This window comes from Epinephelus lanceolatus, chromosome 1, assembly GCF_041903045.1.
Source record: "Epinephelus lanceolatus isolate andai-2023 chromosome 1, ASM4190304v1, whole genome shotgun sequence".
Lineage (NCBI taxonomy): Eukaryota > Metazoa > Chordata > Actinopteri > Perciformes > Serranidae > Epinephelus > Epinephelus lanceolatus.
Window position 1 is genome coordinate 5,029,256 of NC_135734.1, and position 24,808 is coordinate 5,054,063.

General features: G+C 42.7%; 1 protein-coding gene across 1 annotated transcript in view; it reads left to right on the plus strand.

The window, feature by feature from the left end:
• elk4 (ETS transcription factor ELK4) overlaps positions 1-24,643 on the plus strand; it is a 43,365-nt gene extending 18,722 nt beyond the window's left edge. The window contains exons 3-6 of the mRNA XM_033627151.2: positions 3,876-4,628; positions 7,840-8,079; positions 16,826-16,945; positions 19,424-24,643. Coding sequence (XP_033483042.2) covers positions 3,876-4,628; positions 7,840-8,079; positions 16,826-16,945; positions 19,424-19,522 — 1,212 coding nt within the window. The 3' untranslated portion in view covers positions 19,523-24,643. The remainder of the gene's footprint in view (positions 1-3,875; positions 4,629-7,839; positions 8,080-16,825; positions 16,946-19,423) is intronic.
• The last annotated feature ends 165 nt before the right edge of the window (positions 24,644-24,808 follow it).

The window sequence follows — 24,808 nt, forward strand, 5'->3', positions numbered from 1 at the left end:
ACAATCTGCTCGTAGATGAGCTTCACTGACAATGGAATGAACGAGTGTTTGTATCTGTTATGTTTACATAGCGGAACTCTGTACCTCCTTCCTGAGTTTAGTAAAAGATATTCAGAGTGCAGTACATGAGATGTGTCAGATAAAATATTGTCTGCAAGTCTGAGGGTTGTTTGTTCAAACAGGTCTTGGGGAGTTACAGGTGCTGCCATACCAATGATTTTCCCTGCTGTTTTTATCAGATTTAGTATCTGAGCTTTTGACTTAACAGTAAAGTTGCTGAACCAGCTGGTAATGCCATACCGTAACACGGACTCAGTGGTTGCTCTGTAGAAAATCAACATAATATTCCTGCAGACATCAAACACTCAAACACTGAGTCGGCAGAGAAAATGCAGGCGCTGGTGGATTCGGGCACAGACACTTGCCACTTGCATGTGCCAGCTTAAGTCATTATCAGTGTGAACCCCCAGATATTTGTATGAATTGACCTGCTCAAAGGGACATTGTGTGACATTTTCAGTTGTTTATTGGCAAAAATCAATGTCTGCATTCATAAATATGTCGTCATTGGTGTACTATTACCTCCACCGATAATCTCACTTATTCTCGTAAAAGGAGAATTTCAAATTTGTTTGTACATTGTGTGGGTATGTCAACTGGGGGGTTCCATAACGTTTCACCATCTTCAGAATACATCCGCCAGCAGGGGACATACAGCCCCGCCTTTGGCGTTTTCGTTGAGAGCCAGACCAGTGCTGCGTGACTGAGAAGCCGAAGAAGAGGAGTAACTAGTAGTAGCAACTGCTACTACCCCGGCACTACTGCAGCATAACAAAGTCCCACTCTTTGAGCATAATGCAGGATCATGCATATGCAGCATCACGGGACAACAGTCCTACGTTGTAAACACAGCCAGCATGGTGAGGACGGGGTTTGTTAACTCGTGTTGCGTGTGTCTGTGTAGGAGCCTGAATGAATACTCCATGTAGTATCGGATGACATGGTTTCATCAATGTTATCATAGCTTTTTGGTACACAGCGGCTATTGTTGTTGCAATACGCGTTTGAAACAGTGAGGCGCTAGAGTGCGCTATCCGTTTGAATGCAATATATGATTTCAACGTTAGATGGGAAAAATTCCTACACAGTGGCTATGGTTACATGATGGCTTCTCATTCGGAATGAAATAAATCTGAATGAAATCATTCGGAATTAAAGTCTTTCCAGGTAGTTTACATGGGAAATATTCATTCCGAATGAGGGTTTACATGGGAGATCAGTTCAATTGCCTTTATTCAGGTCTGCGCAAGGTTTGGGGCAGGGAAGGTTTCTGATTGGATAGGGGGCGGGGCGGATGTTGCATGTTTACATTTACCGGAAGAAAACACTGTAGTCCTCGCTCTGGATAACAAGATGCTTGACGACGCCATTCTTAGTGCCTTTTTCGGGCGTGTTTTGCTTATATTCTTGAAGCAGCAGTACGACAACAACCTTGTTCTGTTAATGCTTCATCTGTTGAGGAGGAGAAGGGAGGTAGAAGGTTGAAGAAGGGAGATAGAAGACCGTGCTGTGGCGAATGGAAACCGGTGAGTGCAACGAGTCCGACTGCTCTATCTCAGCCTGTTGCTATGCACGCTATATATGTCATCGCGCCAGAAGGGCAAGGAAACGAGCATGCACAGAAAGACCGGGATGAACTTAAAGAGGAATGAGTGTATACATGCACACAAAATTCTTTCATTCGGAATGACAAACGGAATAAACCACTCCCTTTAATCGGATTTAATTTTCAATCGGAATGACCACTTTTAATCGGAATGGCCTTTCATTCCAATTAAAAGTGGAATTAAACTGTGCATGTAAACGTACTGAGTGTGACTTTAATGTTTGAACAGTCGATGCTGGGGGTGGGTGGGGTCCCTGAGTATGGACGCAGCTCTCCAGTGGACTCTGCGGTGGTAGGTGCTCTGCAGAGAGGGCAGTCATCAGTGATCAGGGCCTAGTGATCTTCTCAGCAGTTTTCACCACTCTCTGCACGTTTTTGCGGTCCATAGCAGTAGTGCTGCCATACCACACAGTGATGCAGCTGGTCAGGATGCCCTCCACAATGCAGCTGTAGAAGATGCTGAGGATTTTGGCCGACATGCCAAACTTCCTCAGCCTCCTCAGAAAGTACTACTGTTGAGCTTCTTGACCAGCTTTGTGGTGTTGAGTGTCCAGGTGAGGTCCTCACTGATGTGGACTCCCATGTTAGCGCGGCCACTACAGTGCAGAGCCACAAGATCAGGCATTTTGTTTTGCAGTTGTAAGTCCGTCCATCTGTCCTATCCTCTGTGAATATCTTGTCAATACCTCAAGAACAACTTGAGGGAATTTCCTTAAATTTGGCACAAATGTCCACTTGGAATGATGAACTGATTAAAATTTGGTGGTCAAAGGTCAAGGACACTGTGGCCTCTGATGCTGATTATGACAAAATTATGACAGAAATGTCTGATAGGATAAAATGATGAAGTGATGATATTTTACATCCAAAAGGTCAAAGGTCAGCTTCACTGTGACATCAAAATGTTCTGCGAAAACCCTTTTCTGGCCATCATTCAACATCATAACGTAGGAACAGAAGGGGAGACATTTGGTCAGATACTGAATTGGTCACTCTAATCTTGGGTGTCCACCTTGAAACTGTGCTGATTGTATGGATTATCTGTATTCGTGGTGGGAAGACATTGTGAAGCATCCATGTTTTCACAGACATGGATGTAAATTATAAGTGCAACTTGAATGGTCCATGGAGGCATACAACCGCAAAGTGGTAATTCTAGTTTACATCGACTTCAAGCAAAATACTGATTATAATAATATTTGTCAGTGGCACAGTTAAACACTGGTGAATCAAGGGGGTGTAATCAAAAATGAATTGAAGTTGTATGCCTAAAATAATGTCCAGTATAAAAAAAATCATATAACCATTTGCAGCACCTTAAGGATGTATAGCTTTCACTGTGAAACCCGCTCCCCTCCATTTATGGAGCAATCATTTTTAAACTAGGCACATTAGGAGAAGTGAAATTAGCGTTTGCCAAGTATTTGGCAAACAACTAAATGTTGCGTCACTTTTTCAGAATATTTCTGCTCTCTATTTGAGCTGTTTTTGAAAATATCGTATTACTGTTGCCACTGAGTGAATGAACCTGGCACAGATGCACAGCTGTAAGGATGCTTCGGGGCGTGAGCACCCTAATATTTTGTGCCCCACTTGCAGTTTCTAAAAAATGAGTTTCATCAGATGGTGTGGTATGCACACTTGAATGAGATCAGATCTTTAATAGTCAGTTATCATTACACTAATTACATGATGCCTAAATTGTTTTGAAGCAGCAGCTAGAGACTCTGAGGGGACTGTTTGTTCGAGACAGCTGCACCAAAGTGTGCACCAGCTAACAGCAAAAACCAACTTAATTACATCTCAGAATGCTTAAAGTCCACTGCTCGGTGACATGTGGAAGAGAGGGAGAGATCTGTCTGTCTCCCACTCTGCTTGTGGTTTTGGCAGAAGCAAAGTCTGACCCTGTGGGCGTTCTGGGCAGGGCTGCTCTGGTATGTTTGGCTGCAGCATTAGTGGCTGCTCGATTGGTACAGACAGGAAGGACAGAGCTGTCCCACGTACAAGGCTTTTTTGTGGTCTCACTCTTCTATTTTTTACCCCTAGTGCCTCTTTGTAGACACATACTGCGTGAGAGAAAGTCTTGTTTATACTCTCACTCTATGTTTTCTGCAGAGATGATAATGATGCACTTTTTACTTTTTAATTTATTCACTAAGAGTATAATCTAACATGTCTCACTCAGCAATTGCTTCTCTGTGTCTTACAGAACATCATAAAGAAGGTGAATGGTCAGAAGTTTGTCTATCGCTTTGTGTCCTATCCTGACATCCTAAAAGGAGATGTTGCTACCCGAACACAGGGCGGGGATGTAGGTGCTGGGGGCATCCCACACCTATCAAAGAGGGTAGACAGCACCGCACAGGAGGGTGAGTCTGGTGACCGCAGTAGCACAGCAGCTCTGGGCTCCAGCTCCAAGCCATCAAACCGCAACGACTACATCCACTCTGGCCTGTACACCTCTTTTACTCTCAACTCACTGCAAAATGGACGCCAGCTCTTTAAGTCCATCAAAATTGAGAACCCAGCAGAGAAGATGGCTGACAAGAGAGGTCTCACTGCTGCACCCCAGAGCCAGGAGCAGTTGCAACAGCCACAGCAGCCAACTGCTTTGCCATCTGTCATCAAGTTTGGAAACACCCCTCCAAAGCCAGCACCACCAGCGTCTATTGAAGTGGTCATAGAGCCGGAACTGATGTCCAACCCCTTGGATTCTTTGCATGCTCCAACCTTGAGGACGGAAGATGTTCACTCCTCCCTGCCATCCCAGTCCGTCTACCCATTTGAAAACATCCGCCCATCTGAGCCAACGTTTGGCCTGCCAGACCTGATCTCAGCCAGTCCGTCCCCAAGCCTAGTGCCTGACTCCTCCCAGGAACTGGTGATTGACAGCGATATAGAGTCTGGATCTTCTCAGCCCACAGATGCTCAGGCACCAGAACTCACAGATGCACAGGAGAAGGCTAGTATACATACAAACACATCCCACACCATGCAAGTTAAATACTTCAAAAATAACAAAACATTTTAAAGCTTACTCTAACTTCTGTTATATACACGTGTGTGTGTGCATATATATATATATATATATATATATATATATATATATACATATATATGTGTGTGTGTGTATATGTATGTATGTATGAATGTATGTATGTATATAGATATATAGATATATGTATGTATATGTATATATTAGGGTTGCTCAATTATAGAAAAAATCATAATCATTATTATTAATTATTAATTTTGGTCAAAATTGAAATCATGATTATGCGCCACATGTAATGACTTATATTGTTTACATGACGGCATGTCATTTCTGTCTCTACATGGTTGCACATTTACATTTCTCCTCTGCTCTCTGTATCGCGCACGGCGGAGTTCGGTCCCGATGTGTGCACACACACACACACACACGTGCCCACGCACACACACACACACACACACACTCTCACAGACCAACCTCTCTCGCTTTCCCTCTGCCATTTTCTGCACGCTGTGTTTTTGAAATCTTCCACAATCACCTGCCCCTCGCATTACTCGTAGTTCACCTACTTGACTGGCTTGTGGAGTGAATAGGAGAGGAGGGGGCGGTATTGCGCATGTGCGGCTTCTGTAGAAGACAAAATAACATCTCCAGACGTCCGTGACCAAAAATCGTTTGCCCTCGATTTCATTAATTTTGAAATCGTTTGACCTCAAAATCATAATCGCAATCACCAGACGATTAATTGCACAGCCTTAGTATATATATATATACAGTACAGGCCAAAAGTTTGGACACACCTTCTCATTCAATGCGTTTTCTTTATTTTCATGACTATTTACATTGTAGATTCTCACTGAAGGCATCAAAACTATGAATGAACACATGTGGAGTTATGTACTTAACAAAAAAAGGTGAAATAACTGAAAACATGTTTTATATTCTAGTTTCTTCAAAATAGCCACCCTTTGCTCTGATTACTGCTTTGCACACTCTTGGCATTCTCTCCATGAGCTTCAAGAGGTAGTCACCTGAAATGGTTTTCCAACAGTCTTGAAGGAGTTCCCAGAGGTGTTTAGCACTTGTTGGCCCCTTTGCCTTCACTCTGCGGTCCAGCTCACCCCAAACCATCTCGATTGGGTTCAGGTCCGGTGACTGTGGAGGCCAGGTCATCTGCCGCAGCACTCCATCACTCTCCTTCTTGGTCAAATAGCCCTTACACAGCCTGGAGGTGTGTTTGGGGTCATTGTCCTGTTGAAAAATAAATGATCATCCAACTAAACGCAAACCGGATGGGATGGCATGTCGCTGCAGGATGCTGTGGTAGCCATGCTGGTTCAGTGTGCCTTCAATTTTGAATAAATCCCCAACAGTGTCACCAGCAAAACACCCCCACACCATCATACCTCCTCCTCCATGCTTCACAGTGGGAACCAGGCATGTGGAATCCATCCGTTCACCTTTTCTGCGTCTCACAAAGACACGGCGGTTGGAACCAAAGATCTCAAATTTGGACTCATCAGACCAAAGCACAGATTTCCACTGGTCTAATGTCCATTCCTTGTGTTTCTTGGCCCAAACATATCTCTTCTGCTTGTTGCCTCTCCTTAGCAGTGGTTTCCTAGCAGCTATTTGACCATGAAGGCCTGATTGGCGCAGTCTCCTCTTAACAGTTGTTCTAGAGATGGGTCTGCTGCTAGAACTCTGTGTGGCATTCATCTGGTCTCTGATCTGAGCTGCTGTTAACTTGCGATTTCTGAGGCTGGTGACTCGGATGAACTTATCCTCAGAAGCAGAGGTGACTCTTGGTCTTCCTTTCCTGGGTCGGTCCCCATGTGTGCCAGTTTCCTTGTAGCGCTTGATGGTTTTTGCGACTCCACTTGGGGACACATTTAAAGTTTTTGCAATTTTCCGGACTGACTGACCTTCATTTCTTAAAGTAATGATGGCCACTTGTTTTTCTTTAGTTAGCTGATTGGTTCTTGTCATAATATGAATTTTAACAGTTGTCCAATAGGGCTGTCGGCTGTGTATTAACCTGACTTCTGCACAACACAACTGATGGTCCCAACCCCATTGATAAAGCAAGAAATTCCACTAATGAACCCTGATAAGGCACACCTGTGAAGTGGAAACCATTTCAGGTGACTACCTCTTGAAGCTCATGGAGAGAATGCCAAGAGTGTGCAAAGCAGTAATCAGAGCAAAGGGTGGCTATTTTGAAGAAACTAGAATATAAAACATGTTTTCAGTTATTTCACCTTTTTTTGTTAAGTACATAACTCCACATGTGTTCATTCATAGTTTTGATGCCTTCAGTGAGAATCTACAATGTAAATAGTCATGAAAATAAAGAAAACGCATTGAATGAGAAGGTGTGTCCAAACTTTTGGCCTGTACTGTGTATATATATATATATATATATATATATATATATATATATATATATATGTATGCATATATATATATATATATATATACATATATATATATATATGCATATATATATATATATATATATATATATGCATATATATATATATATATATATATATATATATATATATATGCATATATATATGTGTGTGTATATGTATATATGTTTGTGTGTGTATATATTCCAACGGCGCTTCAAAAATAGAAAATCTAAACATGGAGGCACATGTTTTAATTGTGGGGTCTGCCACAAATACATTAATGTGTGGGAAACCCTGTGCAAAGTTCTCTAGATGTTGTTATGCAAACTTTAAACAAGCTTTTCTGCAAAAATATGACTCGCCATATTTGGAGGAGAAAAGTTCAGTTGAAGTTCAGAGGTGGAAACATCATCATTTGGGGCTGTTTCTCTTCTCATGTGACCAGCAGATTTCATAAAGGAAAGATAAATGGTGCCATGCACTGAAAATTCTTGAGAAGAATCTGTTGCCATCCACCAGTGACGATGGAAATATGTTTAATGAAAAAAATGTTGACATGCTGAATACTTATTTCCCCCACTGTATGCAGATTACAGTTTTTTTCTTATACTCTGAACACATCAAATGAGCTGTGTAACCTAAAGTTCACAAATAGTTATTATATTGATTGACCCAGATATTTTAGAGCAAACAAGTGAAAGGTGACTAAATTAAAAAAAAATGATATCAATGAAACAAATTGTAATGTGTCTCTTGTCCACCAGGTGGACAGTGCTATGGGTTTGTCTGGAGACGAGACCAGTCTGGTAGACGCTGAAACCAGTTCATCCTCGCTTAGCAGCAGCACCACAGTCAGCACTCTGAGCTCAGGAAAGACACGCAAGCCACCGAAAATTCTGCAGATCAGCCCACCGGCTCTGCTGGTTACCACCTCTGACTTCTCCCCCATGAACCTTTGCAGCCCATCTCTACCTACTGCCTCTCTCACACCAGCAATGCTACAGGTAAGAGTGTGGAGTCATCCTCGTTTGGTAGAGAAGTATATTGTATTGAGTTAAAATCACAATTAAGCAAAACATAAATAAACAACAATACAAATCAGGAGGTATTAACGGATTGTGAATACTAAATGAAGAGTAAATTATAAAACATTTGGGTTTAAGTAATAAGACTGTTTAATAAGTGTGGGATAAATTTTCATTCTAGCACTTTGACAGATGCACAGTGTGCATTAAACTGGTGAATGTGAGGGACAGCAGCACTTCGTGAATGTGAAATTTTTCTCTGCACCTTAAAGATGATGAAATAAAATAAGGTGCTCAAGAGAATATGACCACTGTAGCCTTTTTTCTTTATGTGGAAAAAATTATCACTGCAACGTTGGGTTTATAGTTTACTGGGCACTAATTAACGGTTAGTTTAATTACGAGAGCAGAAATGTCAGCCATATTTTTAATGTCTATACTCACTGTCAACTACATTATAATTTAAAATGCCATCTGTACTTAAAAAGGCACATTCAGCTATTCCTATGCTTTTTATGCCTCAGCACCGGCGATATCTGTGGCACAAATGTTCACTTGGACTCAGCGATGAACTGATTAGTTTTTGGTGGTCAAAGGTCAAGGTCACTGTGACATTGTCCGTCTCATTCTCATGCACGTGATATTTCAAGAATGTCTTGAGGGAATGTCTTCAAGTTTGGCACAGATATTCTCTTGGACTCTATGATGAGCTATTGAGATTTTGATGATCAAGGGTCAAAGGTCAAGGTTGCTGTGACCTTGCATCCATCTCATTCTCGTGAACACAATATCTGAAGAACAGCTTAAGGAAATTTCTTTAAATTTGACACAAACGTTCACTTGGACTCAACAATGAACTTATTGAATTTTGGTGGTCAAAGTCAGTGTGATCTTGCATTTGTTCCATCCTCGTGAACATGATACCCCCAGAACACCTTAAGTGATTTTCTTTAAATTTGACACAAATGTCCATAATTTTTTGTGGTCAAAGGTCAAGGTCAGTTTGACCTCACAAAATATGTTTTTGGCCATCACTCAAGAATTCATATGCTAATTATTACAAAACTTCACACAAATGTCTGATAGGATATAATGATAAAGTGATGACATTTTATATCCATGTCATATCCAACAGGTACCCAGCTCCACTGTGGCATCATAATTACCTCCGCCAAGGAGGCTATGTTTTCGCTAGTGTTGGTCTGTTTGTCTGTGTGTTTGTTTGTCTACAAAATAACTCTAAACAGATTTTGATGAAATTTTCAGGAAAGGTTGATAATGGGACAAGGGACAGATGATAAAATTTTGATGGTGATCGGTGGAAGCGAAGTGGATAAAATAATAAAATGGCGGGAAATCCGAGCTGCTTGGCGGAGGTCTGCGCTCTCCGAGCGCTTTTCTAGTTTTCTGATAAAACACTTTTCTGGCCATTATTCAACATCATCTCTTAGGAGCAGAAGGGGAAATATAGCTAAGATACTTAATGGTGACAATCATTTTGGGTGCCCACCTTGAAACTGTGCTGATTATTTAGATCCTCTGTGCTGTCGAGGGGACAGTGTGTGTGAAGCATCCATGCTTTCACAGACATTGATGTAAACTTTAAGAGCAGCTTGAGACTTGACTGGTGCACAGCGACATAAAGTTGTGCTTCCCATGTTTTAATAACAACTAGATACTGGACCCAAGATGGTACCTATTCAGTCCAGTGGACTTGCTCACCTGGCGCATATGCCAAAAGAGTTCTAACTTCTGGGTTTACTTTCACGGTATGTGGCCCACTGAAAATGCGCAGTTATGTTTCTGCCGCTGGCCCTGCCCACAAGTTCCCACTCAGCTCATATGCTTTAGATTGTGACGACGTCACAGATTTTTAAATCGTTTTTCTCAGCTCCAGGAAAGTTTTAATAATATAATACCTCTACGGATAAAAAAAAAAAAGAATAGAAAGAATTGGCCTTGTTTGCACTTGGTGGTATCCTGTCAACAGGTTTATAGACATCTCTTATAGAGTGGTGGCCCATGAGGAAAATGTTTTCTGGGGAGCAGGGCATTTTTCCACTGGAATACCACTGGGCAAAATATGCTGGAGGGCTGAACAGCTTTCCTAGGGCCCTGGTACTTCCTCTGTTGGATCATTTGCATCCCCTCTTTCTGTCTCAGCCCCTTCTTTATACAATGGGAAGGACAGATGCAATGAGGACGTAAAAGGAAAGAGGAGCTGTAGTAAACAGCGGGACATCTGTGCTCATGCCAGTATCACTTTCAAAGGAGCATTTACTCTTTACATACACCCACTGTAAATGAGCTGCCACTGAGCCTGTAATAAGTTGTTCTGGATGGCTTTGATGTCCCTGAGTTTGGTCATATGATCAATGGCGGTTTTGGGGGGCAGCAGGGGCCAGTGCCCCCGTAACTCTGAGTCCTTGAAGCATTCTTGAAAACATCCGGCAAACATCAATTGCGTGGCTGTATTTAAAGGTGCTGATACACCAAACCAACATCAAAGAACTAGCAGCAACGAAAGCCAACTGTTGCGTCGTCTACGTCGCCTCATGTCGCCCTGTGTCAGTTGCATTTGAACCCACTACAAAGACTACATCCGACAGCCAAGTAGCACGTACGTTCTGCGCCTGCGTGAGAGAGAGCGGAGTGAGAGAGTGGTACATCCTGTCAGCTGAGGGGTTTCCTATCTGTGCAGCCGAACACGGACTATTACATCCAGACAGTCCCGATGTTTCCTCCACAGGCTACACTTCACTCAGCTGCCCGACAAACCCGCTGCTTCTTCCCACTTTAACCTGAATAACAAACCAGGGCTCGGTGCTCCGGTTTGATCCAAATGGAGAGCTGGGGCTAGCTGGGAAGCTAGCGGAGGCTAACTGGCTGTGCTTCACTCCGGTCATGCTGTGGCTAATGCTCCACTAGCCTCACAGCTAGCCCCAGTTTGTTATTCAGGTTAAATTGGGAAGAAGCAGCAGGTCTGTCGGGCAGCAGAATGAGGTGAAGCCTGAGGAGGAAGCACCGGTTAGCCCCGGTTTCACTACAGGCAGATTCACTCGCTACAGAGGCGAGGAAATAAACCTGAACAGCCAATCAGAGTGATCTCTCTCACCGACAAGCTCCGACACCGATTCAACATGCTCAATCGGCTGACGCCGAAGTGCCGACGATGCGGGATGCACCGCAAAAACTAGGGCGACAGACGCTCACCGACGGCCCAACTTTGACTCACGGCCAACCTTCGGCTTGGTGTGTCAGGGCCTTAAAGGGGCAAAAAGTGAAATCGTTTCACCGCTAGGTTCACTCTTGTGCACTGACTGTAGACCAAAACAAAGAGTGTCATGAGCCACTCCTCCCTCTACCTCTGCTCTCCACCCCCCACCCCACTCACCTCGTCTGTGCAGCCGAGCACCGCAGCATCTCCACGGACTATTACATCCAGACAGACCTGGTGTTTGTTCCGCAGGCTCCACTTCACTCAGCTGCCCGATATACCCGCTGCTTCTTCCCACATTAACCCGAATAACAAACCAGGGCTTGGTGCTCTGGTTGGATCCAAACGGAGAGCCGGGGCTAACGTTAGCTGGGAAGCTAGCGGAGGCTAACTGGCTGTGCTGGCAGCTGAGTGAAGTGGAGCCTGAGGAGGAAGAACCGGTTAGCCCCCGCTAGCTGGGAGGCTAGCGGAGGCGGGAACTGCCCATTGGTCCGACAGCCCATTGGTCCAACATCCTATTGTTCCGACCATATTAAACCCATTGTTCCGAAGTCCGTTCCGAAATCATCATGATGCCCTGTGGTTAAGGTCTGGTTAGGTTTAGGCACAAAAACCACTTGGTTAGGGTCAGGAAAAGATCATGGTGTGGGTTAAAATGAAAAAGAAAGTGACAAACACATAAGCCGTGAGCCTGCTCCACCTCAAGCCTTTCCCAGCTGACCCAGAGCCAGTTGCGGCGCACCATATGCCCGCCACAAGCCATTAAGCACCGCGGACAGTTGGACTAATGGGATGTCGAACCAATGGGCTGTCGGACCAATGACATGGACCCGCAGAGGCTAACTGGCTGTGCTGGCAGCTGAGTGAAGTGGAGCCTGAGGAGGAAGCACCGGTTAGCCCCGGTTTCACTACAGGCAGATTCACTCGCCACAGGGGTGAGGAAATAAAACCTAAACGGCCAACTTAGTTTGCGATGTCTTTCACTCACTCTCGGTCTCTGCTGTGTCTAGCTATTTCCCTGCTTTCCTGTTAGTGTTAGCACTAGTTGGCTGCCACGCTAACGTCCCTACTCTTCTCTGTGAGCCAGAGTCGTGAGCCCGCGAGCCCGCCAGGCTCACGGAGAAGAGTAGGGACATTAGCGTTAGCACTAGTCGGCTGCCACGCTAACATTCCTACTCTTCTCCGTGAGCCGGCTCATGCAGAGTACCAGAGCAGCCAGAGCCAGAGCACTGGCTGTAGCCTTTTATAGGGAGGGAGGGCCAAGGGCTCCATCCACATGAACACACAGCCAGACCGGCTTGTAAACAAGGGGCTGGAGATCAACACAGAGATAGGGTGTGTGAGGTTCATGCTATACTCCAGATGAAATTACACCTCTAGTTCTTCACATAGCAATTATTTAATTCCTTCAATCTAGAAATGATGAATTTCGCTTATTGCTCCTTTAAGGCAACTCTGAGCCTGTACAGCAGCACACAGCACTATTGAAGTACACTCTGAAAACTTTTTGTTTCTTATGTGGGGTGTTTTTTTTTTTTTATTTTTTTTTTTTTTGTTTTGTTTTGGTTTGGTTTTTTTTTAAATTGACGGTACTCTCGTCTTTTCTGCGCCTGACTTCCTGTTTGACTCATTTGGTCTGTGCAAATTGACATGCCGTCATGCGGCGTCCGTCAGAAATAGACCTGGCGCGTATTTTTAGCAGAGCGTAGCGCCGAGCTGCATCTAAGCCACAGCTGGTGGAGCAGCTTACATTGACTTGAATGGCAGCTATTAGCTCCAGCACCCGCGCCTCAGCCGGATCGCGCACTCCACGGATCCAGTTGGTTGTCATAAGTGGGCCTGTCCCAGAGGCATTCAACTACCAGAGAGCTTTTGAAATCCTGTTTTGAAAACCACGTAAAATTAAATCTTCTGATTCAGGGTGCAGTACTTGCAAATCAGGAGGAGGGAGGGAGGGAGGGAGGAAAGCAGAAATTTGTGTGTAATTAATTTAAAGCCACAGTGTGTAGGAATTTCTCCCATCTAACGTTGAAATCATATATTGTATTCAAACAGATGGCGCACTCTAGCACCTCACTGTTTCAAACGCGTATTGCAACACCTGTAGCCACTGTGTACCAAAAAGCTATGATAACACTGATGAAACCATGTCATCTGATACTACATGGAGTATTCATTCAGGCTCCTACACAGACACACGCGACGCGAGTTGACAAACCCCCTCCTCACCATGTTGGCTGTGTTTACAACGTAGGACTGTTGGGGCGGATGTAAATTGAAACAAACCGATCACGTCTTGTCCTTTGACAACTGACAAGTGGCTCAACCTCACACACCTCATCCCTCTCCTCGCATTACTAACAGCTGTCAGTGGCCAGTGGCACTACTGCCGCATAACAAAGTCCCAGTCTTTGAGCATAATGCAGGGTCATGTATTATGCAGCATCACGGGAGACGGAATCCTCGTCGCCAAGAAAGTGAAAAAGGGAATCAAAAAGGCAGCGTGACCGGCGAATTAAAAAAAACAAGGGTCAGCATTGGGGTTGCCTTTCCCAGGTGGAGAGAGCTGCTGAAGGAGAAAGGTAATACAATCACAGGCCAGCGCTAACAGCGGCTAACAGCGGCGCAGTGATGCGAGGAGAGGGATGAGGCTGTTAGCGACTGGCCGCTAACAGCTGCTAACAGCGGCTAACAGCGGCGCAGTGATGCGAGGAGAGGGATGAGGCTGTTAGCAACCGGCGAATTAAAAAAACGAAGGCCCACATCGGGGTAGCCTTTCCCAAGTAGAGAGAGCTGCTGAGGGAGAATGGTAACTTAATGCAATCACAGGCCAGCGCCGCTGTTGGCTGTTAGCGGCCAGTCGCTAACAGCCTCATCCCTCTCCTCGCATCACTGCGCCGCTGTTAGCCGCTGTTAGCGGCCAGTCGCTAACAGCCTCATCCCTCTCCTCGCATCACTGCGCCGCTGTTAGCCGCTGTTAGCGCTGGCCTGTGATTGCATTACCATTCTCCCTCAGCAGCTCTCTCTACCTGGGAAAGGCTACCCCGATGTGGGCCTTCGTTTTTTAATTCGCCGGTCACGCTGCCTTTTCTATTCCCTTTTGCGCTTTCTTGGTGACAAGGATTCCGTCTCCCATGATGCTGCACATGCTGATCCTGCATTATCTGCATACGCAGTGCTGGCCTGGCTCTCAACGAAAACGCCGAAGGCGGTGCTGTATGTCCCTTGCTGGCGGGTGTATTCTCAAGATGGCGAAACGTAATGGAACCCCACAAACGACTTACCCGCACAATGTACAAACAAATCCGAAATTCTCCTTTTACGAGAATAAGTCAGATTATTGGTGGAGGTAACAGTACACCAGTGATGACATATTTATGAATGCAGACATCAATTTTTGCCAATAAACAACTGAAAATGTTACACAATGTCCCTTTAAGTGTTACCTTTTGTTTTCTTTTCGTATTGCGTATTTTGTATTGTTTTGCAATGTGTTTGTGAGTGAGAGAGTGTTAAAAGAATATTTTGTCTGCACATGATTTAAAATAATAAAATAGCCCTCCAGAGGCAGATCAGTACGTCAGTCATTTTTCTTGTAATTACTGAAATGTTTAACCACTAATCCTTAGCTGTATTTTAAGTGTAACCAGATTGATGCCTTTAAACCAAATATATACAAAATTTTGTCCCGGGGGAGCATGCCCCCCGGACCCCCCTACAGGGTTTGGAACAACCCCAAAGAATATGAATACAACATAGGCTGTATATTTTTTTAAGTTACCATGTGTTTGCCTTGCAATGATCTGTCCAACTGAGCGCAAGAAAACATCCAGCATTTTACTAATAGTGACCAGCAGGTGGCAGCAGTGCAGCAATAATCTGTAAAGCCAGGCTCTTTGGGTTTGTTTTTGTGGTGTTGATGCTGTTTGCAGACCACATGGCTGTGTATGCTGCTTTGTAGAATTTGGATTTAGATTTGTTGTTTTGACAGTGTTGTTTTTCTTATGTCCTTTCCCATGCAGGTTAGGTCAGGTTTGCTCATGAGATCCAGCGTCACGCTGCTGTTCAGCTCACATATGAATGAGTTTCTCTCTTTGGTTTGTCTCTCATCTGTCAGTGATCAGGTTTAAGCATTGCCTCATCGTCGAATAGGTCCAGCAGGGTTCAGATGAGTTCTACAGGGTCAATAAAGATGCATATGGATAAAAGCTGCTGGTAGCTTGTTAACTGCCCTTTAATTTGGAATTTGACCTCACAATTCATTCTCAAAGTGAATAAATACACCAACCATCTAGTGTTGTCTCAGTTGTCAGAGGTGAGTTGTGATTATATTCCCAGTTAAAAGTAACAGGAAAAGTTGACAAAAGCAGAGATGAGGTGCAACAGACTGCATCTATTCATGCAAACCTTCCACCACAGTATCACATATACCACATGGTATAGACGCTAAGTCCCTTACATTACTCTGTGTTTCAGATTGTTTTTACATTTGTTTGCCATAGATGGAATGATCTATTAATCATGTCTATCCAAACTTCAACATTACCTTTTGGTGTTTGCTATCTATTTTAACTAGAAACAAAATAATTCATTTTCAGTGAGGCAGCATAGGTTGTGATGTCAAAGGAAAGCATCAGATATTAAGCGTGTGTGCCAAATGAGAGCTACTAACATTACTGACAGTTCATTATCAGGCACCAATTGTTAGCAATTCCTTAGTCACTAATGGCAAACTGCCATTCATAGGAGTGTAATGTTTTATAGATAGATAGATAGATAGATAGATAGACTTTAGTGTCTGGCCCGACAGTGACAAAAAATTATCCCGTGACAAGGCTCAACAATACACACTATTACATTTAAAACACATCTGAAGCAAATATTAAAGGGGGACTGTTAAAACAGCAACTGATAAGCAGGTTGAAGTGCAGTGTCTGTTTTAGATTGTTCAGGGTGGTTTTTGCAGAGGGAATGAAGGATTTCTTGTAGATGTTTTTCCGGGGCCAGTAGGACTTTGCAGTAATTGGAAGGAGTGGTGGAGAGGTGAGAGGGGTTTTCTGTGATCAGGGTGGCTTTCCAGATCAATGAGCAGTTATACAGATCAGATAGAGGAGTTTGGAGTGAGCTGATTATTTTGCTGGCCTGTTTACTTATGCGGGACAGTTTTGTGTTTGGTGGTGAGTGAGTTGTACCAGGATGAAATGTTGAAGGTGAGAATGGATTCAATGAATGAACGGTAAATGAGAGTTAAAATGTCACTCTGGTTTACCAACATGATAAGTCCTGAGTTATATATAGGCATATTGGATATCAGCAAAAAATCCAATATCCTGCATCCCTACTGTCAACAGATCTTTGGTATTTCTTTACTAAAATTGCTCATCAGCCATCGTCTTAAATATACGCTGGTGCAATATATCTTGGGAAATCTAAAATCAGCCAATATCTTCCATGCTGTCCGGTGCCAATGCAATGCACTGAGTCTGTCTTGTTTGTGTCCTTCCTCAGACTCCCACTCTGTTGCTGACTCCCAGTCCTCTGCTGTCCAACATCCACTTCTGGAGCACACTCAGTCCGGTCGCCCCCCTCAGCCCGGCCACACGACGCCAGGGAGCCCACCTGTTCCAGGTTATTACTGCACATTAGAGCGGTGGTTGTCAAGTGATCTCACTTTCGGACCCACATTTTCACATGGTCATTATAAGAATACTTCACCTGCAAAATGACTGTTGGTGTATCAGTTACTTACTGCATGTTATCCTGAACTGGTGAAGAAAACTAAGTTTGTCTCACATGCCTCCACAGTGAACAAAGAATCTAAAAAAGGAGAGCGTTCTTGATGAATTGAAGTAAACAGGAATGAGATTAACAACAGCAAAACTATATCAAAACATCTATTTACCCTCTCACGTAACTCACGCAGTATCATCCATGTCTCATTTATCCAGTTGTCAATCAATCAGTCAATCAATTTTATTTATAAAGCCCAATATCACAAATCACAATTTGCCTCACAGGGCTTTACAGCATACGACATCCCTCTGTCCTTTGGACCCTCACAGCGGATAAGGAAAAACCCCAAAAAAACCTTTAACGGGGGAAAAAAACGGTAGAAACCTCAGGAAGAGCAACTGAGGAGGGATCCCTCTTCCAGGACGGACAGACGTGTAATAGATGTCGTACAGAACAGATCAACATAATAAATTAACAGTAAACCGTATGACACAATGAGACAGAGGAACAGAGACAGAGAGAGAGAGAGAGATGCAGGACAGACGGTAATGGCAGTAGCTTACAACAACATTAATGAAAGTAATTAATAATAATATATTAATATCTGATAGTATACATGTGTGACAATAATCACGTGTATAATAACAGTAGAAGTATGACTAATGATAACAGCAGCAGCAGGAGGCATCTGGCAGGACCACGGCAGCAGCACAACCACACACGTCACACTATCCAGGCACCGCTGCAATACGAGTTAACCTGAGAGACAGTGGAGCGCAAAGGCTCCGGAGAAGAAGCCGAGTTAGTGACATCCAGAATGGCCGAGTTAGCAAGATGCAGTAATAGGACACAAGAGAGAGAGAGAGAAGGAGAGAAGGTGCCCGGTGTATTATAGGGGGGTCCTCCGGCAGACTAGGCCTAAGTCAGCCTAACTAGGGGCTGGTACAAGGCAAGCCTGAGCCGGCCCTAACTATAAGCTTTATCAAAGAGGAAAGTCTTAAGTCTAGTCTTAAATGTGGAGACGATGTCTGCCTCCCGGACCGCAACAGGAAGATGATTCCACAGGAGAGGAGCCTGATAGCTGAAGGCTCTGGCTCCTTTTGGAGACTTTAGGGACCACGAGTAACCCTGCATTCTCCGAGCGCAGAGTTCTGGTGGGATAATATGGCACTATGAGCTCTCTAAGATATGATTGAGCCTGACCATTTAGAGCTTCATAAGTTAACAGTAGGATTTTAAATTCAATTCTGGATTTTACAGAATTTTTTACAGTTGTGTACTCTCCAAACACCCCAAGTGTGCCTGAGCACACACATGCATATAAGCTCCACTTGAGCAGAGTGCAAACATTTGTGTGTGACTAGGTGCACTACTCTGCAATGTCTGGGACTGTTAATACTGACGTGTTTTAAATTGTAATGTTTCCGTGAAAATGCATATAGTAAGAACTGAGCATTAGAGCCCATCTGATTTATCAGTCGGCCAATTTTATGAGGTGAAATTGGCATGTCGCAGTTATATTAGTATTGGCAAATTTCCCCTCTGTTGTTTATGCCAATATGACAATTTCATTTTCATAAAGAGACAACATGATACATAAGATTGATGTTTTTTTTTTCTTTGATGGTCCAGCAGGGTGCATTCATCAATGCATATGTTAGTACTTTAGTGATTTCTCTTTACCACTAAATTGTGAGGAAAATTTCTTTTTTTTGAGTTTTAGATTGCTTGAAAAAATAAAGAGATAGCTCCTGACAATGATAGATGCATTTCAGACAATACATACAGACACAAAAATCAAGCATTTTTAAAAGTCCCACATTTCTACCTTGAAATGACTTCTAATCTGAAACTTGAGGTGGTTACTATAAAAAATATATTGCTCAGTAATTCCAGACAATAATTGAAATATTTGAGTTCATGATATCTCTTTATTACATATCTTTGTAACAAGTACACACACACACACACACACAAACACGTGTATTAATATATACATATGTTTCCACCAAAATTAGTGTGTGTATGCAGGTTACTTAAACACAGGTAAACATGCTCAAAATAGGCTATAGACTGTTTTCCCAGTAGATGAGCAGCTCTGCAGCAGACAAGTATGCCTTTTTGTGTATAATGTGGGGTTTTTTTTGGTGTGTCACGGATAGGCCGCAGGACAGGTAAACAGTAGAAAGCAGCATGGAGGCCAGTGAAAACTTAATGGTGTCAATCGACCTGGTTGTGAATGCTGATTATAACCTTTCTCATCTTATTATAGAGCCAGATGTCAGCAGGTGTTAGTGGGTTTTTTGTGTTGTGGGAAAGGGGCTTATCTCTTTTTTTGTCTGAAGCGTCCTATCACATTCTGCTCTGTTTCAGTTTCCATCGGTCCTCACCCCTCAGTTCCAGATCCCTGTCCATAGTATGGATGGGACCAACACACCCGGCCCCATTTCCCCAGACCCTCAGAAGACATAGGATTAACCCCCACAGTATCACCGCATTTGGACCCAGATACCCTCCCCCCTCCTGCTCCATCTCTTGCTCCCACATCTAGGACAGTGATGCAGGAGCTCTATCATTGCTATTCCTCATCACTGCGGTGCTTTAAAGTTCACTGCCACAGAACTCACACTACAGTCAGACGTGTGGAGGGAGGGTCTGGACAGATGCTGGCCGTCCAGGTTTGATGGATGACCGTAACACACTGAGTTTGTTTCAGAATATTTACACCCTGAGGATGCTATCTTGTACTCATACACACTGATGCCATTGTTTCTAATGCACTTCTGGATTCATTTGGTCTGGCTTCTTGGGATTCTCAGTCACAACAGTTGCAAGGAGGGAGGAGTTTCCATGGCAACAGTTGGTGCATGTGGATTGGACCCTCAGCAGCGACAATCTTCTTCATACTTGGAGACACAGACTATTGGAATTGCAGATAACTGAATCTTTACTTTTGTAGAATTTCCTTCTTATCTTGTGGGACAGTAAAACTGCCAAAAACACACGTTATGTTCTCAGTTGCTAATGTGTTTCCTCCTCTGCTGACTATGCTTCTGTTCTTTGTTGTGCTCTGTCCTTAACTTTTACCCTTGTTGAAGGGTAGTGCTTTAACCTGATAATGTGCATGTTTACCTGCAGCTCTTTTATCTTGTTCCCAGCTCTCAGCCTCGCTTCACCTGCCTGAGTGTGTACCATTACTGCTCTGAAAGGTTGGCTAACTAAAGCCATATCCATCATGACTTTTACCTTGACGTTCTTATCGTGACATGTGGCCATAATCTGAGCTGAACCTTTAACCATGCCTCTACATAACTGTTCCTGTGTGTGTGTGTCTGTGTGTCTGTGTGTCTGTGTCTGTGTGTCTGTGTCTGTGTCTGTCTGTCTGTCTGTGTCTGTGTCTGTGTAGTACAAAATCCCTGGAAGCCAGTGTGGCCTGGTCTGGTTCCAGCAAGTAAGCATTCAGGTGGGAATGAAAGAAATAGAAGCCATAACCCTTTTTGTGCATCAGCTCTGCAAGCTGCAACGCACAGATCCTGTATTTGTTACTGCTGTGATGGCACCTTTTTAAATTAACTCTGCATTGTTAAAGGTGGTCATCATGTTAGGGATTGACATTTTGGAAAATACACTTAATTGCTTTCTTGCTGAGAGTTAAAGGGATAGTTTGGATGCTCCTAGTTTAGAGAAACAGGCTAGAGTACTGAAACAGAAGCTAAGCAGTGTACTGCTGTTGATGGGGATGGCAACAAAACGCATTTAAACCACCTAAAGAAAATTCCCACCTTAAACAATCAGTATCAGTTAAAGGGTTCCCATGGTCATGGAAAACCTGGAAATGGCATGAAATTTCTCAATCTCATTTTCAAGGCCTGGAAAAGTCATGGAATTAGTAAAAAATCATTTAACGTTTTGGAAAAATTATGGAATTTTGTTGTGTAATGAAATTAATTCTTACAGTATTCTTCTATAGAAAACCTTCCACGGCTACTCTCCCAAGGCTGAACAAGTATACATTCTTATGTTGCCACATTGCTTTTCACTCTTGCATGTAGAAATGAGTTTATAATCAGATGGATCAAGAATTACAGTGATAGTGTCATTGGCTCTCCAGACCGCAATTTCTGATGGAAAACTGAAGCAGTTTTATCGCTCTTTTCAAAGCAAGACTCATTGAAAAAAACAGCGATTTAACATTGCTGAACACAGGAGCTGCTGGTCTACCACTGCATCAAACTGTTTGCTGTTGTTGTTGTTGTTGTTGTTGTTGTGAAACTTTGGTGTTTAAGTGGTTCATTCGTATTCACCAAAGTTACACAATAACACTAACTAACTAACTAACTAACTAACTAACTGATTGAAGCAGTAGACCAGCAGCTCCTGAGTTCAGTGAGCTAAAATGTTTATCTCAATGGAGCCTGGTGGCTTTGGTGGGAGCCTAGATCAGATGGGAACTGAAGCCATTAATGGCTTCCGCATCGGAACGGGTTGTCTGACAGAAAGGTTAAGTGGTGAAAATACTCACAATGTAGTGTACACTTAATCTTTTATAGATTTTTTTTTTTTAGGTGGGACTGTTTTGTGGGTGGCTAAAATATGTTTTGCTGCATACCCCAACCACAGCAGAACATTGCTCAGCTACCCTTTCGGCACTCCTGTCACTTCTCTAAAACGAGGGCGTACTGACAGACATCTAGTATAGGTATTGCTGATTATGGGTAAGTAACCCATACAACCTCAATTCCAAAAATATGAACTATTCCCATAAATAAGATCAGTGCCACTCTAAATATGTAGCTGGATGCTAATAAGCAGCTTATTAGCTTAACTTAAACAGGGAAATGGCTAGCCTGGCTCTGTCCAAAGGTCCCAAAATCTGCCTGCCAGCACCTTTAGTTCACCAGTTGACATTGTTTATTCTGTGTAAAACCAAAGCGTAAAAACATTAGTTTACCATTTAAAGTAGTGTCATGAGATATACTGTTTCTTAGCTGGGAGCTTCCTGGAGTCTCAGAAAGTGCTTGCACAGTACGTTTCCACAAACCATGACTATGTTATGTTGGCACGTTTCATAAGTATCATATCAATGTTTCTAAAGTGACGTAGTATATGAGCTGACTTTGTCATCAGGAGATGGAAAGGATGGTGGATGGCATGTCATGCCTACCAAGCTGCAGACCACTGTTCAAGACCAACATACAATAAAACTGATTGTGATTTAGCCAGTCATTGCTGTGTTTCCAGCAACATTTTAGTCCTCAGATGTGGGTGTTTTTAGTGACCTGTCACTGTGTTTCTAGCGGGGATAGTGCCATGAAAAGCAGTTGCTTTTTACAGAAGAGACATTGCTGCTGTTTGCTTGTTGCCTGCTTGTGGCCAAGAAATAGTTCCAGCACACCACAACTTGTTTTTACACGGTAACATGTCAATTAGTGAGCCTTGGAGGTGTTTTAAGATGTATTTTATTGCCTTTGGACCAAGCCTGACTAGCCATGTCTCTCTGTTTCCCCTGTGCCGGTTCCAGCTACATATTTACGTGAGAGAAATATCAGTTTTCTCATATAACTTCGGGCATGTATATTTCCCAAAATGTCAAACTATTTCTTAAAGTATAATTTGATCTAAAGCTGGACAGAATAATTCCTTATGAAGCAGAATCAAACCAGACCTTGAAGCTTTGATTATTGTCCACAGGTCGGCTCAGTTGTGTTTGTTATAAACAAATAGGCTCTGATTGTTGTTGTTGCTGCTTGCAGCGTCAGTGCAGTTCTTTGATCTCAGACTCAACTTCCAAATCTTAGTGACTAGACTCTGAACAGTCTAGCCTTAACCATTGCCAAGCCTTAGCCATGTGAAACCCAACAACCTTTAATCCTGAGGACTGTAGAAACCCTCTGGAACATTGAAGCACCTTCCTCACCCTAAAACCCCCAATCCTCCTCCAGATGATCAGCCATGAAAGGTTTACACTTGTTTTTGTAAGTGACTTTGAAGCCATAAGTCTGAGACACAGACTCAAGAGGTAGAGCCACATTTCTATGCTAATATATGTGGAAATTGTACATCATACTTGTTTACATGATACTTGGTTAGAACACGCTTAGGTGGTTCTTTACTTAAGTGTCCCTTTCTGACCCAGGGATGGATGACCAGCAAATCTTGTGGTCTCATGCTCATTTTTACTCAACTAACAGACAGCCCCCTCAGCCTACAGTCTGTCACATTGATATATGGTGCCTTACCACAGCCAAGCCCAAGTTTAGCTCCCACATGTGGATGGAGTTGTATCATTTAAAAGTTAGCATAGAACTAATGAAACACGACAGCGTTCCTGTTTGTTTTTATGCCATATCTTTGCATAGACCAAACCAGACCCCCAGAAGTTCTGAGTCAAACTTCACAGGGATGTTTTGTGTGTGAATACACTGCAGCTCATGCGTTCTGCCCAAGATTATGTATTGCAGGACCTTTAATGTGCTGCAGTGTTCTCCGGGATGTATTCATGTACATACAGACAGCACATGGGTTATTATTCAGAGCATGTAAATCTAATGAGGCCAGTTGGCAGCCATGTTTCTTCCCAACCTGCTTATAAATGTTTGTGTTAACAAATTTACTCAGAAAGTATATGAATATAAATATAAATTAAAAAATAATAAACAGGTTTTATATATATATATATATATATATATATATATATATATAAAAACCTGTTTATTATATTTTTGTGTAATCATTAATTTTCCTGTAACACCGATAGAGTTTTAAGATTAATTTCTATTTTTGTAACGGCCAGATAGTTAGATGCTGTTTGGGGTTCTCTGATTTAATGTTCTCTTTGTGCATGTGTTTCTTTATGTTGTTTTCCTCTCGTGGATTTGGGAGGTGGCTGCCCCATGGTGGCATTGGCTAGTTCTGGGAATCAAGGCCTTATGGGGAGAAATCTAAACCTATGTTTTATATGTAAAGTGTTTTGATAGTGTTGATATTGTACATGCAGATGTTGTGATAGAACGTTTGCACTTCAGACTCCGGGGTTCCTGCAGTATTGGATTCTGTCGCTTTTTTATGACTCAGATTTCCTCTTTGAAATGTTGACATTTGCTAACTGAGAAATGTTTATTTTCCAAAAGTGAGGATAAATTATGCACTTCGTATTTTATACAGTAAATCTGATCTTTTACAATAAATATTCAAGGATTTGTGATTAGGCAGTACCACACAACATTTATTTATTTGAATTTATAGTAAAGCCCAATCGAATTGGGGAAAACTATTAAATAGCTGAATGATAACCTTGAAGCCCATTTGTAATTTTCCTCCATTAACTCTTGTAGGACTTGTCTTTTGCGTATTTCTTCATTTGTATTTTCTGATGATGTTCTCCTTATACTTACCTTGAAATGTAAAATCTCCTTTAAAAAAGAAACGACACGTGGTTCTTGCTTTGTTTTGTCCAGTTTTCTATTTGTTTGATGCTTTTTAAAATGTTTACAAGCTGCTTGTCTTAAGTGGCGTATTGATGTTTGGGAGGTGTAGAGGAAGTGTTTATAATGGGAGAGATAGGTGAGACCAATAATAAAAGATATCTAACTATTCTTGTCTCTATATTCTGTTCATTTCTAATGGTTATATTCAGCCACCAGGAAATTACAGCCCTGATTCCAAAGAAGTTGGGACTCTACTTAAATACACTAATTCTAAATTTGATGCCTACAATGTGCTCCAAAAAAAGTAGCAGGAGCAATAAAAGACAAGGGA